The sequence below is a fragment of the Chaetodon trifascialis genome, chromosome 6 (assembly GCF_039877785.1).
Source record: "Chaetodon trifascialis isolate fChaTrf1 chromosome 6, fChaTrf1.hap1, whole genome shotgun sequence".
Lineage (NCBI taxonomy): Eukaryota > Metazoa > Chordata > Actinopteri > Chaetodontiformes > Chaetodontidae > Chaetodon > Chaetodon trifascialis.
This window is the reverse complement of record NC_092061.1, coordinates 23,360,910-23,379,741: the sequence shown is the minus strand read 5'-3', so window position 1 is coordinate 23,379,741 and position 18,832 is coordinate 23,360,910. Positions and strand designations below refer to the sequence as shown.

Below are 18,832 nucleotides of genomic sequence, written 5' to 3'. Positions count from 1 at the left end.
TTTAAGTTTAGCTTTCAGATACATCACAGACCAAGCAGCATCTTTAATTTGCTAAAGGGCAATGCAATCGCAGCTTCTACAGACTTGTAAGTAAACCTTGCATATACCCACCTGACAATCCAAGTCCGTGATTATTGTTGGTGTATTTTCAGTATACATTAACAATTATTTCAGGTCTTTGCTTACTTCTAGTTGTTTGGCTTCTGTACATATATTGCAGTTGACTCTAGTCAGTGGCTCAGAGCCTGTGCCGATTATACTTTCATGCTGTTTCTTACATATTTATGTTTATAAATTAAATTAAAAAATAGTCAATCCGCCGTGAAGTGAAGTCATTCAGAACAACATTCCCATTCTTCATTTCTTGGCTATTCTGACGTTTGTGTGTTAACATGTTGCTCATTGGACATAATTTATGGGGCTGTTATCTTATTGGTTGAATTGTATCACGAACAGAACGTTGTGATTCGCCCACTGATCGATCAATTATGGAAAAAGCTGGTACTGGGAGGCGGAGTCTGAGTTGGTTTTGCCGCTGTGGTTTTCGTCAAGATGGCGGGGCTGCAATTGTGGCAGGATGGCGGCTTGTCGAGAATTAAAATAATTTAGAAAGGTAACTTAGTCAGGTGCCTGATAGGAAACAGCCGTGTCATATTTATCGGTAAGCATTTCTGTACTAAACTGTTTTCAGGCTCGCTGCCCATGTGAGCAGACGCGGATATCTGCACAGTCGGATGGCAGCTTGCTAGCATATTAGCATTGATGTTAGCGCTACCAGGGGGCCGCTGTGCCGCTAAAGACTGAGCAGATGCGCTAAAACGAGGTTCTCCCCGTCAGCTTAGAATGAATTTGTCTGCTATTTGTATTTGGATAAACGTTACTCATAAGCCTAAGAAAGAGGATACATATACCACACCGAAGTTAGTTTTCCGCAGCTACATTGTAGTAGGAATATGTTAAATATCCTGTCATATTACGCTATCAGTCATAAAGTTGCACTAAGTGACGTCTGCTCTCACTGGTCTTCTTTTCCAGCTCCCAGAAGATACCAGTGGAGGATGATCAGTGCCTAGATCCTGTATTAAGCTGAATGCATTGTGATTTCCAATAATTGAGACAGTGATTCTGAAAGCTGTCTACATTAATGAAAAGAACAATGTAGTCAGCTTAGCATTTTCACCTCTGGTACGTGGTCTATACAGGGATGTGCTTCTGCATGCATTCTGGTTTTAGATTAGAAGAAAGGCTCTCAACAGGTCAGATTTTAGAATAAATTATCAGTCTGTGTAAGTTGTAGTTCGTGATATAGAGAAAATGGAGATAGATGATGTTCTACCCCCTCTCCCCTTGGAGCCACCTGATGATATTGGCCGAGATGAGGGCAGAGCACCTCCACCACCTCCCCTGCAAACGTCCAGTGACGCAGAGGTAATGGACGTTAGCTCTGGTGGTGATGGATACACATACACCCCAGGGGACGGGGAAGCCCAGCCACAGCAGCCCCACAGCATGGGCTCAGTAACTTTCTGTAGCCACCTCTCAGACGAGGCCAACCCCAATCCACCGTGCCCCCGAACAGCCCGCCACGCTCCCCCAGTCACCAAGTTTCTACCAGACCTCAAGCTGCTCAGAGATGTTAAAATCAGCGTAAGCTTCACTGAAAGCAGCAGTAGCAAAGACAGGAAGGTTTTGTACACGGGTGAAGAGCAGGAAGGAGGAAGCGATGACTGCTTAAACAGCCTGAATGGTGAGTTGCATGACTCAACTAGTGAGCAGGAGGTAGCTGAGGGTAGCTCTGGAGCAGGAAACATTGCAGGCAGGGCATCAGAGGAGACTGAGGTAGACCTGGAAAACAAGGTAGTGTTCGCAGTCCTGGATGAGTTGGATGACTTCTACGAGAACTTCCTGGATCATGACAATGGGGAGCGTGGCGGCTTTAAGTCTGAGGTCATAGTTCAGCAGGAGCAAGCAGATGACGAGGCTGTGGCTTACTCCTATGAGGTACGTTTTGTCTTTTTTTCTGCTGTATCACTTGTCTTTATCAGCTACACAACCAGTTTGTCCTTTGCTGTCAAATAGAAATAATGTCGGCCTAATACAGCCCATACAGTACACTCCAAAAAAAAAAAAAAAGAGGGCATTATTATATCATGAAATGCAGCCTCCCCTGTCATCTCAGTGAGACCACTGCGATGGCACAGCAGGTGTGTGGACACAGCAACAAAACAACCTCCTGGTTGCTAAAAAAAGGGAAAAAAAAGTTTTTGCTGCAATGCATCATCCTGCAATTTTACTGTTTTTCTTCACATTCGCAGTGTTTTAGATTGAGGAGAAAATGATTGCTGGAGTAATAACAGAATAGCTTTCTCATTATATTTCAAAATGACATCTAGAAAATAAAAGTGATTAGGCATCCTACATCCTATTTGAGGCCTTCTTACTAGTTCTTGAAGCAACTCCTCCAAAGCAGTGTAGCCCCTGCATTGACAGTGCAGCTTTTGATGGGAATGCAACCTAATGGAGGGGTGGTGAGTGGTTTTCCAAATGGAGACCACACTTCCATAAAACTTGTTGTATCTTGTGCCAAATATGATGTTGCTGCTTAACTGCCTCCCTGGTGTTAAGTTACCCACATTAAAAAAAAACCAGTTTTATGTAGACATGCAGCTGATTTTAGTTTCATTTGGTGAGATTGGGCTCTTCTGCTGTTATTGATGTTTCTACCCACACACAATGCATCTCAATGATATTGAATTTGTGGTCTTCAACATTTGGAAAAGGTCTACAGCCATTTCTCTATTTGGAAACAATATCCTGCAACTATAGATGAATGTACCGGCCCAGTACTTCCAAATGTTAAAGGTGGGATGAGTCATTCTGGAGAGAGATCGTTGATATTTGAATTCAATACCCAATCAAATACACCCCTCCCTTCAGTGCTCCTGAAGCTCAGCCCCCCTAAATTCATGGATGCACAGTGAACATGCAGAGAGGAGACAGTTTCCTTAGAGCCAGCACATCGGCTCCAGACAGTGATACTCACAACAACAGCATATCTTGACTAACTAGAAAGTAAGCTGATTGTCTGCGGGCAATTTAATGTTACAAATCTAATGAACAAATCTCAAACATTACGTCAGCAAAATGAAGCAAAACTAATGTTATCCACATGTCCACCAGAAACTGAGCAACCTCCACATCCACCTTCATGCCTTTCAACTCTTGGAGTTCTCTCCACCCTTGGAAAGCCTCACCATATTATGTTAACATGTCCTGTGTGCTCTAACACGATGCCACCTGTGGCTGATTGTTTATAGGCTGGGTTGTATGTTTCTAGTTATCCTATTGGCTGCAGGGAATAATGGCACAAATGAATTGAAAGAAAAAAATGTGGGAACACATAGAGATAAATTACAGCTAGCACTGAATCAAAGGGCGAGTGAAAAGTCAAAAGAATCAAAGGATCAGAAAAATGACTGATGCAATGATTTCTTAATGCATCACTTCTTTTTTGCATCAGTATGAGTGACTGATCCAGGATCTAATGTTCCATTCAGCAACATAAATTTAAATGAATGTTTTTCTTTATTTCTTTGTTTTTTTATTACTGAAATGATAAAGTGAGATGCTGGAAGAGGTTAGTGTCCTTTTAAATTTTTCCCATTAAATGCTGAGTTTCCTTTTGATTCAAAAGTAATCAGCAGTCATAAAGAAGGAATCAAAACAGCTAAAAATGTCATTTAATTTGTAATTTAGTTCATATGGATTCAGTATTATCTTTCTCAATTCAGAGGTATTTCACTTTTATGCTTCAAAGTGGAACTGATCATTTTAACCCCTGTTATGGTAGACTGTTGTGTGGTTTTTGTTTGTTGTCCTCCACCAATTGTTCACCATGGCATTGCATCAAAACTCCCTTAAACTGGTGACCCATCCTTCTCTCTCGGCCTTAACCATTGACTCTTCCAGGAGGAGTTTGACAATGATGTCGATGCTCTGCTGGAGGAGGGCATGCCGGTCCCAAAAAAGATGCGTCCGGCAGAGGACAGATTTGGCGGGGACAGTGATCATCAGTCAGATGGTGAAGGAGGTGTTCAGCCCATGATGACCAAAATTAAGACTGTCCTGAAGAGTGAGTGGTGGATCTGTCTTTTCAGGGTTGGGTTCTATCAAGAAACCTACAGTTGAATGTCATTTCAATACTACAGGTCACAGTATGATACGATGTTCTGAACCAGGGGCGGGGAACTTTTTTCCCATCATGTGCCATTGCAATTTTTATAACATCCTTCTAGGGCCACACTAAATTATTGAACACACATATCCCACTCTGTGATGGCTGGAACTGCTTTTCTTTGGCGAGGTGTCAGATGGTGGTGATAATGATGCTACTCACAGCTGGTTTTCCAGGTTTGGTTCAGTCAGTCTTGAGCGGAAGAGTTTTGCAAGAGTCAGTTTTGAAAAGAGCAGCTCGCAGCAGTAGGTTGTCCCAAACACAGGTGTGAACTTCAGTGCTCGTCTCCTCAGAATGGACAAATCCTCAGGATGTACATGCAGTTTTTAGACCTGGAGCAGAGGGAGGATGCTGCACTTGGCTTTGAGCTTGTCGTTGCTTTGCAGCTCAGTGATTTTATGTTGTAGGATGTCAGGCACATCAGCTCATCATTTAACAGTGTACCAAATGTTTTCAGTTTCTTGTGTTTAATCGTCATGTCCTGAAACCTTGAAACAAATGCCCAAAGGAGATTTCACACTGACCAGCATGCTCACATGTCATAGCAGCTTTTGTCATTGCAGAGTAGGAACATGCACATTTTCACTGATGACTGATTGTATTCAGTGGCCACCTGGACGGGAATTTTTTTAAATTCTGAATTCTTATTGGGTTTTTTGGTTTTTTTGGACGTTCCCCACCCCCTGCTCTCAACAGTACCTGCTCAATATACATATGCGTTACATCTGTTACATAATCGTATTTTGAAGTGAACTGATATCAAATAGAGGATAGTATCGTGTTTTTCATTTATAGTGTTGTGCAGTTGTGTGCATTGTTGACAGATAACAATTCAGGGTTTCTCCTGGGAAAATTAGTTAGCAGAGATGTAAAACACACATGCATGGACTCACTGAATTAATCAGGTTTGAAATCTTAATTGTGATCGAGTAAAGTTTTGAGTCTGCAAAGCATTAGCATAAATATCACAAATTCTGAAAACTTGCTTGTTTTAGAAATGAGTGTCCAAGTAGCATTTCTTTCTTCACTATCTCGAACAAGCTCATTGTTCAAACACTGTGCAGATCAACAATGAAATCATTGTTAAAGGTTTGAAACCTAAACTGCAGTTTGGTGTGATACTTTTAATCCAACAAACTGGAAGAGCAAAGGTAGTGGTGACAGGCAGCGTGCGTGCGTGCGTGCGTGCGTGCGTGCGTGCGTGCGTGCGTGCGTGCGTGCGTGCGTGTGTGTACACCACAGAGGTGAACATTTCGGCTGAGTTCTGTTTGAGTAGTCTAATGTGATGTTTAATCAGTGATGTTTCCCTGCTTTACATCATTTTCATACTGAAACCCAACTGTAAATGACCTGTTTTCTTAGGTTAATCTTAGCTCAGTGTCAATATCTCTTGACTGCTTGACACGCAATTACATGTATCAGTTTTGTGACGCAGCAATCTTCCAGTAATTACTAGAAAAGTGTACCACACATAGTAATGGTGTAGTAATTAATGCCTGCATTTATATTTTTTTCCCTTTGTGCCAGGCCGGGGGCGTCCTCCCACTGAGCCTCTACCTGATGGATGGATCATGACATTCCATAACTCAGGCATTCCTGTCTACCTGCACAGAGAGACCAGGGTGGTTACCTGGTCCAGACCCTACTTCCTTGGGACTGGCAGTATTAGGGTAAGATGTAAGACAAGTGTCCGGTCTAATATTTGCAGGGGTTTTGATCCTCTTATGTTATGGGTACACCTCTGTGTCAACTCTAACCAAAATAGTTACATATTTTGCTCCTGCCACCAGTTTGTTAACCAGTTTAGGTGGCCCATAGTAGTTCCCAGTTCTAGATACGTATAATGGACTTCATGGTGTGTGTGTGTGTGTGTGTGTGTGTGTGTGTGTGTGTGTGTGTGTGTGTGTGTGTGTGTGTGTGTGTGTGTGTGTGTGTGTGTGTGTGTGTGTGTGTGTGTGTGTGTGTGTGTGTGTGTGTGTGTGTGTGTGTGTGTGTGTGTGTGTGTGTGTGTGTGTGTGTGGGTGTGTGTGTGTGTGTGTGATGTTTAGTGTGTGTGATGTTTATTTCATTCAAAAATAACACCCTTAAACTGGCAATAGACATGTTTTATGCTTTAACATGTAAATATAAGTAAATGTTGATTGCACCTAATAGCCAGAATAATGACACCATCTGTGTTTAGAGTGATTCCCTGTAAGCCTCTCTTTCAGTGTGCAATTTGGTCTGCCGGCGGGTACGATCTCCCAGGAAAATGAATTCTGACTGTCGTTCCAGTCAGGCTGGCACCGTCTCTGTCTGCTTTCATGTCTCCATTCTAGATTAAATGAATGAACTCACTCACGCTCTCTTTTCTCTTCTGCTCCCCCTCCACCCCATCACCAACCCATGCTGTAGTAACAATGCTTTGCACAAGTGTTCAACACACCTCACCACATTTTGCAGTGTTATAACCTGAAATTCAGATGGATTTTATTGGACTCTTCGCCATTTGATTAACACAACATGCATTGTGCTTTTAAAGGTGCAAAATACCTTTTGTTGCAACGCAAACAATTAAGCCAAAAAAGCACATATGTAAGTATTCATCCCCCCAAGTCAACTCCCTCTTTCGTAGCAGTAACTGCTCAGCACTGTCTACCGGCTTTGCACATCTCGAGACTGTGACTTTTGCCCTTTCTCCCCTGGCAAAATAGCTCAAGCTTAGTCCGGTTTGAAGGATACTGTCTGTGAAGAGCAGTTTCCCAAAAACAGATTTTCAATTGGATTGAAGTCTGGGCTTTGACTGGACCATTGTAAGACCGTCCTTTGCTGTGAGCCATTACAGTGTAGCTCTGTCTGTGCTTTGGCTCATTGTCCTTCTGGAAGGTGAACCTCTGTCCCAGACCCACATCTCTTGTAGACTGAAACAGGTTTTGTTTAAGCATTGGCTGAGCTGTGAATCTTTCCAGCTCCTTACTATCGACCTCTTGCTTGCTTTTCTGATTAACGTTCTTCCTGCCCAGGCCCAGTTTTGGTGGGCGGCCTTCTCTTGGTAGATATTCTTTCCATTTTCTAATGATCGACTCAATGGTGCCCCGTGAGATAATCAAAGCTTGGAATGTTTTTTCTAACCTAACCCTGCTACCCTGTACATCTACCCTGTAGGTGTATTTATACTGAGATGAAATCACACTCGGGTGGACTCTATTTGATTAAATTGGGTCAGTTCACTGAACAGAAAATTGACAAACTGATGATACTGTAGAAACATTTTGTGACAACTCTTGGTCTTCTTTTTGATACAGAAACATGACCCTCCTACCAGCAGCATCCCATGCCTACACTACAAGAAAATGAAGGAACAGGAGGAGAGGGAGCTGAATGGGGAGGCGACCCTTCATGTGGAGGAGGTTCCAGTCAAGACTGGTGAGGAGGCCAATGGTGAAGAGGGAGCTGGCAGGGCAGAGGCTGCAGCTGAGGAGCGGGATGACGTCCTTCCCTCCAGTCTGTCTGACAGTGGCCCAGATGGAGAGACTAACAACCTGCAGCCTAAAGAGTCCGAGCCCTGTGACACTGCCCAAGGAGCCTTAGGACAAGTCAAGGCCAAGGTGGAGGTGTGCAAGGACGAGTCCATAGGTAAGGACTTCTAAAAGGTTATTATTATGTTTTTGTTGTCCTTCATCTAACTTATAAATCAACCTTCCTTGCAGAACTTGAAGACTTTCGCTTGTACCTCGAAAAATGCTTTGACTTTGAACAAGTCACTGTCAAGAAGTTCCGTACCTGGGCTGAGCGAAGGCAGTTCAACAGAGACATGAAGAGGAAGCAGGCAGAGTCAGAGAGACCTATCCTGCCTGCCAACCAGAAACTCATCACACTGTCAGTCCAGGATGCACCCACGAAGAAAGGTCTGTGGATGTCATGCAATTCATGCTTTTTTTTTAAGAAGAAGCAGGTGTTATTTGTAATCATCAGTAACCAATGAAACATAAAACTCAAGAGTTAATTTATCCTAACAGATTATGCTGTGTAGCCTGGTACAGCTTATGACTATGTGTCATCGTGCTCCATGGTCATCTAAAAAGCTATTAAAAGCACATTAACGTTTGGGTGACTTTTAACTTTCAGATGAATGTGCCCAGTATAATTCTAATTGCTTTCAGCCTGACTGATTCAATGTGTGTACTTTATTAACATCAGGTTATGGCAAACAGGCTGTTAATTGCTCAAAACAGTTCAGAGAACAAACAGTGAGGCGCAGAAGGAAGAAGTCCCAGCTACCCCTCTGACGGAGGATGTGAATCCCCCATCTAACTGTTGAAAGGGCGAGGCTCTCCATTACCAAAAATGCTTTGAACTTTGGATGTCAACTGTAATGTCATGTTAGATAATACACAACAAGCAGCTTGGGACAGTCAAGGAGCACAGACGAACAAAAACATCGTTAGAAATAGAAAGAAAAATAGACTGTTGATTTATTTCAGTTTTTCTGCTTCAACAGAATTTGTCATCAACCCTAACGGAAAGTCTGAAGTTTGCATCTTGCATGAGTATATGCAACGTGTCCTAAAGGTTCGACCTGTTTACAACTTTTTTGAATGTGGTAAGTTCTTCTTTAAGTGTCATGAGGTATTTGAAGTCGCTGTGTCACTCTTTCCTTTTCAGGATACATCATTATTTAAGGGAAAAAAAACCTCATGCATGGTGTCTTGATACATATTGTGATGTGTGTAAATCTACTGTTTATTCTGCAACCCAGTACCCATTTGCATCTCTTCCTCTGTAGTCACTTAGCGTGCATGTGTACCCGTGTGCAGACAAAACTGTTGCCTCTTGAAGTTTGAAGTTGTTGAGCGTTACCGGATACATATATGAAACCAAACTGAATTTGTGTGCCCCACAGAGAACCCAAGTGAACCCTTTGGAGCGTCAGTCATTATAGATGGAGTAACCTACGGCACAGGAACTGCAAGCAGTAAAAAACTTGCCAAGAATAAAGCTGGTAATTTCTTTTATTTACAGTGGTTAGTATTGTGATGGGTTGGTTTGTGCATGTCACGACTGAATATACACTGTATGAGCTCAGAGTGCGACAGTCAGTGGGTAAAGACAATGGGGAAAGTGAGGCCCTGTAGAGGAATTTTGAAATCTCTGTACTTGTTAATATTTAATTAAATCAGTTTAGGGTTTCTCCTAAAGAACCAACTTGGTCCTGATGTATGTTATCAAACTATATTTTCTACATGTTCCTAGATAAAGATTCTGATATATATTTTCACACAGTTGATGGCCGCGCTTTAATACATGACTATTTCTACCTGCTAGTGTTGCTTTCGTCAACGAAAATTATGACTAAATATCGTTGTCAACGAACCTTTATCACGTGACAAAAACAAGACGAGACGCAACGTAAATGCTGGCCGTGTGACGATAACTGTAATTAAATATATAATGCAATATCGTTGACGATATCGACAATATCGTTGTCTCTTCATTTTCGTTGACTAAAACGAGACGAGACGAAATGTTCTAACGTTATTTCGTCTCGTTTAGTGGCGTTGTTATTATTTTGCAGTATTTCTGTTTCCTGTGTCTCACTTCAGGGGCTGCATCAGGTCGCACTGCGCAGTCGCAGGCGACGTCTTGGCATTAGTTCCCACTCGCTGCGTCATTTAGAAGATGCAGCTGCGGTAGGTTAGCGTTAACGACAGACAACCGACACAGAGAATGTGACAGATGGCCGGCCAGCCGGCTTTGGTTGGTAAAATAAATATGTTGTGAATTCAAATCAGAGCGTCTTCGTGTCTGGAATAGATGTATTCTTGAGTCTATAAACTAACAATAATATAATAATAAGACCACCTTGTTTGAATTGTGAAATGGGTTTGGCTAAAAGAAAATTTTGGTTTTGTCTATACTACTAGATACTATATTGACTGGGTTAAATAGAATTGCATTACTAAAAAGAAACTAAAATACAATTTTCATTGACTAAAACTAGACTAAAACGTCATCAGTTTTCGTCGACTAAAACTAGACGAAACAAGTCACGGATAATTCTGACTGAAATAAGACTAAAATGCTCAGATTTTAGTCGACTGAAACTTGACTAAAAAGAGTATGAACGTGACTAAAACTAATAAAAACTAAAATGACAGCTTGACACAAAGACTAGACTAAAATTAAAACAGGCCGCCAAAAATAACACTACTACCTGCACTTGTAATTTTCACACTTTGTGCTTTAGCTCGAGCCACACTGGAAATCCTCATCCCTGACTTTGTGAAGCAGACCTCGGAGGAGAAGCCCGTTGAGGGCGATGAACTGGAGGTACGTCTCTTTTCCTATACTGACACTTGCTCATGTTCTCATCTGGAATAGAGTAGGCTGAAGTTTAACTGCGTGTTCCCAACACTGAGGGTAGGTAGCACGGGTTTTGGCAGTAATTGCTGCCAAAAGTCGAGCTGTGAAGGTTGATGCATGTTTAGAGTGAGAGGTAACACAGCAGTGGTGATGTCACATGTGCTCTGCTCCACAGTATTTTAATCATATCAGTATAGAAGACTCGAGGGTGTATGAGCTGACCAACAAAGCAGGACTACTTTCGCCATATCAGATTCTTCATGAGTGCCTTAAAAGGTAAGAGCTAATGCATAATGCCACCAACACAGTGTATTTATCATTGTCTTTGGTTGTGTTTTTTTTCTACCATAGCTCAGGTGGGTTGAGCAACGCTTCGGTTGTCACATTCATGTGCTGTTTGCTCTTCCCTGTAGAAACCATGGGATGGGAGACACCAGCATTAAATTTGAGGTGATCCCAGGGAAAAACCAGAAGAGTGAATATGTGATGACATGTGGGAAGCACACTGTGCGTGGCTGGTGTAAGTACACAGTAATCCTCATCTTGTCATGTGTTCAGACTGAACCAGTCCATGTGTACAGCTGAGGAGTTCGGTGATCATTTGAAAGACCCCGTTCATCTTGTTTTACCTCGGGGAGCCAGCTGTTCTTTCACAGACTTGTGAGGTACATGAAGCTTTCAGCGACATGTTTTGTACATTTTCCACCAGGCAAGAACAAGAGGGTTGGCAAACAACTAGCATCTCAGAAGATCTTGCAGATGCTTCATCCCCACGTCAAGAACTGGGGCTCACTGCTGCGCATGTACGGCAGAGAGAGCAATAAGATGGTCAAGAAAGTAAGAACGGAAAGTTTGGTTTTATTTATCAGATGTGAAATTTCTTATAAGAGAATAATTCAGGTTCTGAGCAGTTAAATGTCTCTCAGCATCTCACTCCTGTAACTTGTAGTAACAGTCCACTGGCATGTTGCTCACACGTTGCCTTGTTAATTTTACTACCTGCCACATCAGAACAACCAGTGAAATGTAAATGCTGGTGATGAAGATGAAGTTTTCCGCCTACACCACTTGTAAAACAACGGATCTTTTGCAGGAGAACTCTGACAAGAGTGTGATCGAGCTGCAGCAGTATGCCAAAAAGAACAAGCCAAACCTTCATATCCTGAACAAACTGCAAGAAGAAATGAGGAAACTCGCCAAACAGAGGGTGAGAATTATAGTGTGCAGCATGTTTTAATGCACTTTCAATTGTAAGAGGTCTTTTACATTGTCTTCCACATCTCCCATCAAAACCATTAACGATGTGGCAGCATGGCTTCTGTCATAAAAGAAGCTGTATTTTCTTTTGGAGTGTAGGACTTCTCGCGAAGCTTAGCGCTGTTTGCTTTTTACATTTGTTCATCCTTTATTCCCCTGCCAAGGACCGAACATGTTTATTTGTTGAAACTCAGACATTCTGTCACCAGTCAGCTGATTGAAGGACAGACGGATGGTCGTCTTGATCCAGACAAAGCTCAGAATTTCATTTGGGCAAGGAGGAAATGTGCAGGGTCTCAGTGAGATGGGCTCCGATGCTCTTTTCTGTCGTACATTTGATGCTTGACGCTTGGGCTCACAGTGCCACGATATTTCAACATCTTGTGCCATTATTAGACCTCACTTCATGGTCACTTCATTGTATGTTTTCACCAGGAGGAAACGAGGAAGAAGCCCAAGATGACCATAATGGAGTCTGCCCAGCCGGGGAGCGAACCCCTCTGCACTGTTGACGTTTAAGTCTCTGAATCACTGATGAACCACGGCACTGAAACCCAGTCACTGTCTGACACCACCATCCATCACTTAATTATGCATCACTCAGATCTAATGGCAATATAGTTACGCATTGACCAGGCTGGTAGAACTGCTTGCTTCCTTCGCCCATGTTTTATTGGTTCAGCTGGTAGATGTGAGGTTAGGACTAAATGCACTAACGGACAGTAGAGCAAATATCGTCTACCTCTCTAGATGCATCCTCGCTATGGCACTACAAGAAAAAGGAAACTACATAAGAGTCACCCGGGGCTGCGGAAGAAGTTAACCTGACTTAAGAACGTATGAACTGCATCAGAGTGAAAATGCATGCTTCTTTGACTGCAATAAAAAAAAAACACACGGCACACCTTGGTTAGATTTTGAAGTGTTGTTTTCAGCAGTCACAATCTCGGCGTGCCAGCACCTATTAGTTTTGTTTGTGCTTCAAGTATTTGAAAGGGACTACTAATACTTGTGTATTTATACCGTTCATTTAATTGGGAAACAAAGTTACATGTGTTTGGGGTATTTTAATGGTAGTGTTATGGATATTTTGGATGATGAATAGAAAATATGCCGTTTTGTTTTTTTGTTTTTTTTTGTTTTTGTTTTTCCTCCAAAAGGACAGTTGCTGTCTTGGTTTGCACGATGAAAACCTGCGTTGTGAAGTGATCACTATTCAGAACTATTGTTATGCACTCATGTCCTGTCAGATATTTTTGTTGACTGATCATGCTGTTGGTACAAGAACCAACTGCTTTTGGGATACTTGGGGTGACTTTTGTATTTGGAGGGACTCTTGCCTTTTTTTTTTTTTTTTTTTCCCCTCCTCTGCTTTGGCATTACAAGAAACTGGCTCCCTGCTCCCCATGCCAACACTGCAGTGAACGCCGGCACAGGGCCACAGAGTACGGCCATGTGTTGGAGGTAAAGGATCATTTCTTTCATGCTCTTAGTTCTTGCTCGCTTTTTATTAAAGTACTAATGCCATGCACACCAACTAACCACTTGGTAGCTTTTCAGTTTGGGTGCCCTTAAGAGATCATGTTGGCTACATGTTGCCTTAGTTAATTCATTTCATGAAGGGCTCAGAGTATATACAAAATATTGGACCTACACCCTTCAACAGGAAGTGGAAAGACCAAGCCCCCTTTACTTGATAAAGCATTTATTCTTTAGCCAGTTAGTGTTTTAATGAAGACAGCCTGTTAAACATCAGATACTACGGGGGAAATGCATACAGCATGTGCAGATTTCTAAGACTCGTCTTAATGGATTGTGTATTTCGTGTACGTTTGCCATCGTGACAGTCGAGTATATTTTTTGACACACAAGTAGAATACGTTTTTGAAAAGGCAGCCTTGCAAAACGTAGTTGGTACACTGAATACGATCAAGTCATTTAGTCCGACACGAGCTGACGAAACTGTGTATACCAAAGCTTACATCCAGTCTTATGCATTTTATAGAGTAATGTTGCTGCAAACTGTACAGTAGAAACATCTAACGCAGGACGGCACATCGTCTCGTTACTTGCTGGAACAAAATAGAAACTGCTGTGCATTCTTTGTCAAGTATTTGGCCTGTGGTTTTTCTACAAAACCTTCAAGGACACGCCACAGTTTAAACACGAGGCTGTAGTGATATTGTAGATCGCTTTAAGAATGTGCTTTCCCCTCTGTGCGTTTGTCGTCTTGCCAAGTGTGTGTCGGTGTGAGAAGAGAAAAAAAATACTGCTTTTACATGTGTTGCTGTTGAGTTGTACCAATGAATTGTTTGAGATGTTGCTGCCTAGAAAATGAAGTATGTATTGCAACCTGAGCTCCATGACTTCAGTGATATTTGTAATGCAAATAAAATGTCTTGACTAATGACTAGAAGGCAGTTATTTTATTCAGCTGCAAACGCATGAAAGAGATTACAAACTGAGGTGGTGCTTTAATAAGTAAAACTATTCATTCTATAGTGCCCCACTTGTATTGCATTGTCCTTATTAACAGTTAATGCATTTCTGGAAGCTCTAAACCTTTTTTTTAATCTAGATATCTTTGTGGTCTTATGATATAAGTTCATAAAATAACCAACTTTTGAGTGAGCACAGCTGACAAAGGTTCTCAAACTAAAAAGGCAGAAGAGTCCATAAAGCTCAGTTAAACAGATCAAGTACAATGCACACTATCAACACTACCAGTTTTGACACAAATTAGTTGCATTATGAAACAAGGGCACTAACCTGGATGAGACACTGATGAGTGGAAAACTATTTAAATGAACTGTCAAGACCATGAGGCTGTATGACAGGAAAGATTGCTACTGTAATCAATCACTTTGAGAGTGAGGGTGTGAGCCCATGCTGCCTATCAGACTGCACAGGGGCTAAGACCGCGGCTCTTCCTGAGTGCTGCTGCTCTGCTGCTGGGTATTGTAGTCCACTCTCTCCAGCAGCAGAAGCATCTCCACGTGCATGGTCTGAGGGAACAGATCCACGGCCATGGCTCGCACCGGGCGGAACGGGGCACCGTGAACTCTGTTGGATGGCGCTCTGCACAGACTTAATGACAAATTTCAATATGAGATTTACTGTTTTATAGAATTGGCCACCTTTCAAAATGATACCTGGTATGGCAGAAATATTACTGTTGCTTTAAAAGAGCAAAATTAAAACATCAGGACTCACTCGATGAAGTTGTTCATGGCTGCCTTTGCGTTGCATGCCACATAAACCAGCCTCTTCAGATGCTCTGCCCTCCTGATGGCCAGTATCACTTTGGAATCTGTGTTTAGAGAGACAAGGACTCTTAATGTGTAACATCCTGAAATGAGTGAAATTCATTTCCACCTTTCAGCTGCTGCTCACTCACGTAGGCCTGCCCTTGGTGGATCCACGATGGCTGTGACGTTGGGCGACACGAGAGCATTGAGGATGTTGGGGAACACATCCTCAGCTTTTCCGCAGTGAAACTCCACATTGCTGAGACCTTCAGATACAAACAAAGAACTGGTCACACTTTATGCTGATCACACTCAGCCAGTCATGAGCTAAACCAGTCTGCACAGCACCCATCATTACTGACTGTCCTACATTTATGAATATTCCCATTTCATACACCAATCACAGGCAAATGTCACCTGGTCTCTTACCGTTGAGCTTTGCATTCACTTTGGCGTCCTCCACTGCCTCCTGGCACAGCTCGATCCCAATCACCTTCTTTACCCTCTATGGACAAAAGTCAACAAATATGCAAAGACTGCCAGAGGCTCCATTTTCATCCCAGGAAAAACATTTTAAAAGGTGTTTAGTTTGCAACCCTTTGCCAAAATGGTGCAGTGTGGTATTTTTCTTGGCGGCATTTTTCCAAAAGTCTTAAATAACAAATGTACAGTGCATGACATGGATGGAAGACATTTGTAATCAAAACACAGTCACAGGTGAGACGGCAACTATTCTCACCTTAGCCAGAGAGATGCCGATGGTCCCTGTCCCACAGCACACGTCCAGCACTGTGCTGTCCTGATCCAGCTGGGCCCATTCCCCCACAGCAGAGTACAGCACCTCTGCAGCTCCTGTATTCACCTGCAAAGTATCACGGACACGTTGTTTGAACACCAGCTGACTGAATAGAATCGTATGCATTAGCTGGAAAAGTAGCACAGCAATCTGAAAGTCCGTGAGGTAAATCTTTCTAACCTGGAAGAAGGAGTGAGGAGATATTCTGAACTTTAGACCCAGGAGTTCCTCGTGAATGCAGCCCTCTCCAGCCACCAGCTCACAGGGCAAGTCCTCCAGGTTGGGAGAAGTCCTTGGAAGCAGAAAAACACACATTTAGAGCAGCATTCAGAGATTTTTATACTGTGCCCTCTGCAAGTTTTCCTTCATCTTCTTCTGATACTGTCAGTCAACTTGATGACTCGTGAAGCATCGTGTTTTTTCTTACCTCTGACCCTCTCTAACAAAGTACAGAGAGGTCACTCCGCTGTCTTTCCCCTCTCCCTCTGTAAAATGCTTCCTCATGGAGCTCTTTAATGCATCGACTTCTTCTTCCTCAAGTTTCTAGGGAGTCGTTCAACAAATAAAACAGGTAAGAATGGAGCAATGAAACGGGCCGACACGTGGTTTGTAAACAGAACATCTCCTCACCTGTGGGTTGAAGAACACGACGGCCATGGCTTGTTTGGTCCTCGTAGTCCGTACGGTCAGCTGCTTCCAGTGTCCTTCATATGTTTCGGGACTGTACACGGAGTATGCTGTCGTCCTGTGTGCAAAACAACTAGATTAAATGCAATACTGGAAATGTGTGTGAAAACTATTTAAGTTTTCTGGATTCAGACAAAACCACTGACACTCCAACACTAGCTAACACATTACAGCAGCCAGTGGAAACCTATGCTGAGGTTGCCTGTTTTCATTTTTGAAGTCTCAGTCTAAAAAATGATGGCAGTTGTGTTTTCCATGTCCACCCTGCTGTGGACTATCATGTCATAATACCTGATGAACTTCTGAAACTCGCTGACCACTCTCTTGGCCTCGGCTGAGACGTGGCGCGTGTCAGCTGGCCCGACCACGGCGCAGGAGCCGCCTTTATACTTCCCCAGACGGAAGCCGATGGTCTTATCCTCACCGTCTGCACCCACTGAAATCAGGAACTCGCACTTGTTTCTGTACTCGGTCTGCCATGATACAGGAAGAGAAATATGAACAGGGTTAGGATTATATTAGATACTACTGCATTACAAGGTGTGGAACAACACGACGTACTTTTGTAACTCAGATCTCTAACATAGCGTGTTTGTATTTGTACAAGCATGACAAATGTGTGTCTCAGTAAAATGTGAACTGTTTGCTGGGATCCAGCATGTAAACATACCTGTGTGGGAGATGGCCGGATAGCTTCCAGAAGACAACACATTTTGTTGTACTTCCCTTTCTGTGCAAACAGCCACGGTAACATGGCTTTGTTGGTGCCGCCAATCTCTCTGAAAAAGAAACAGTGCAGTATTGATGGATATTTTCTGTAACAAAATGCCCCTCCATGACGTACGCTTTTGTGTGGAGGGTTTTAATCTGATATTTTAATACTATTTACTGTTCGGACACAGATGGCGTCCCTTGTATGTATCAGACTCCACATACATGACACCACTCACTTGGCCAGCCTCTGCAGAACCCCCACCACCTCCTGCTCCTTCCTCCTCAGCTGCTCCTCATAAGGCACGTTCCACAGAGGAGTCACCACATTGGCTATCTGGACACTGAGCGGCTCCTCTTCCTCATCCCCCTCTGTTCGTTTAGCTGGGGGCTGCCCTCCCGCGCCCTCTCCCTCCTCCTGCCTCCTCTTCCTCAGGATGGGGTCTGCTTTGGGTTTGGCCAGCCTGACGCTCAGCACCTGGCCCTTCCACTGCATGCCATGAACCATCTTCATGGCCTTGTCGCGCTCTTCCTCGTTCTTGAAGGTGACGAAGGCGAACGTCTGCTTGCCAAACAGCTTGATTTTGTGTGGGTTGAGGCTGTGCTTGGCCAGGAATTTCTTCAGGTCGTTAAAGCCGGTGAACTTTGGTAGATTGCGGATCTCCACTTTGTAGATCTCAGACGTGAAGAGGTCCTCTTTGATGTAGCGGTACATGCTGGGGTCAGAGGCGGCCTCGTTCCCCTCCGCTCTGATATCAGACTTCACGTCATCATTGCTGGCGTCCTGGGGGAGGTCATCAGGCTTCTCCTCCTCTGACAGTGGAGGATTAGCCACTGGGCTGTCACTAACATCTGCCATCACTCTGCTGGGTGACACAATAAACAATCCCATTACAGACTGACTGACAAGGTCTTGTCAACGTTACAAAACAAATAAAGTTTGGTTTATTTGTCTTTTTTTGGTGGACACAGTGCGCTTTCAGAGACACTATAGCTTTTTTAAAACTCGTTATAATTAACGTCAAAAGTGCAGAAGAGGAACATTTGCATTTTAAAACAGCTGCACACAAAAGCATGAAGTGCTTTCAGAGACTTGAGTTTTAGCAGTATGTCAAAAGCTAAAAGACTTTTTCAGCACTTGTTTTGCATACAGTGCTATCTCATGTTAGCTTAGAGCTGAGGTGGCAATTAAAACTCGCCAGAGTTGCGTTCTTTCCTGTTTAGAAAAAAAAAGTTCGTCAGTATCCCTATCGTGTTAAGTGTCGGCCATGGACAAAAGTGCAGAAAATGTCCAGACAATGTGTTTCGTGTGCCTTACCGGCGTACATTTACTTTCAATTCCACTTCTCACTACAGCGTCCAGGGCGCTGCCATGTTGACTTGACCACGTGCGGCGGTGAACTCTGAACTTTGTTAAAGTGGTAGTCCTCATTTTCGGGACTCGAGCGTCACCTCCATATTGTTTCATTGTTCGTGTTTTTAAAAGGCCCTCTTGCCACTTTGTGTACGAATGGTGAATAAACAGGAAAACGTTGAAATGATTTCTCTTCCCTATTC

The 18,832-nt window shown here is 43.0% G+C and overlaps 2 protein-coding genes across 2 annotated transcripts; one reads left to right on the top strand and one right to left on the bottom strand.

Moving 5' to 3' along the window:
* Positions 1-531: 531 nt before the first annotated feature.
* dgcr8 (DGCR8 microprocessor complex subunit) lies at positions 532-14,240 on the top strand. The gene is made up of 14 exons (XM_070964092.1): positions 532-661; positions 1,036-2,001; positions 3,970-4,132; positions 5,762-5,904; positions 7,519-7,849; positions 7,924-8,121; positions 8,715-8,816; positions 9,117-9,215; positions 10,461-10,543; positions 10,752-10,852; positions 10,990-11,096; positions 11,286-11,413; positions 11,670-11,783; positions 12,269-14,240. The coding sequence occupies exons 2-14, from the start codon at positions 1,315-1,317 to the stop codon at positions 12,350-12,352; spliced, it is 2,340 nt and encodes a 779-aa protein (XP_070820193.1). The 5' UTR covers positions 532-661; positions 1,036-1,314; the 3' UTR covers positions 12,353-14,240.
* trmt2a (tRNA methyltransferase 2 homolog A) lies at positions 14,189-18,670 on the bottom strand. Its single transcript, XM_070964093.1, has 12 exons — positions 18,594-18,670; positions 17,515-18,141; positions 17,235-17,343; positions 16,856-17,037; positions 16,508-16,622; positions 16,305-16,420; positions 16,058-16,169; positions 15,821-15,943; positions 15,511-15,586; positions 15,231-15,347; positions 15,047-15,143; positions 14,189-14,920 (listed from the first exon to the last, which is right to left on the bottom strand). The coding sequence occupies exons 2-12, from the start codon at positions 18,132-18,134 to the stop codon at positions 14,746-14,748; spliced, it is 1,842 nt and encodes a 613-aa protein (XP_070820194.1). The 5' UTR covers positions 18,135-18,141; positions 18,594-18,670; the 3' UTR covers positions 14,189-14,745.
* Positions 18,671-18,832: the final 162 nt, after the last annotated feature.

Coding starts and splice junctions, on each gene's coding strand:
- dgcr8 (XM_070964092.1), top strand. CDS start 1,315: ATGGAGATAGATGATGTTCTACCCCCTCTCCCCTTGGAGCCACCTGAT. Junction 8,817..9,116: donor TTACAACTTTTTTGAATGTG/GTAAGTTCTTCT, acceptor TGTGCCCCACAG/AGAACCCAAGTGAACCCTTT. Junction 11,784..12,268: donor GGAAACTCGCCAAACAGAGG/GTGAGAATTATA, acceptor TGTTTTCACCAG/GAGGAAACGAGGAAGAAGCC.
- trmt2a (XM_070964093.1), bottom strand. CDS start 18,134: ATGGCAGATGTTAGTGACAGCCCAGTGGCTAATCCTCCACTGTCAGAG. Junction 16,421..16,507: donor TCGTGTTCTTCAACCCACAG/GTGAGGAGATGT, acceptor ACGACTCCCTAG/AAACTTGAGGAAGAAGAAGT. Junction 15,944..16,057: donor CTCCTCACTCCTTCTTCCAG/GTTAGAAAGATT, acceptor GATACTTTGCAG/GTGAATACAGGAGCTGCAGA.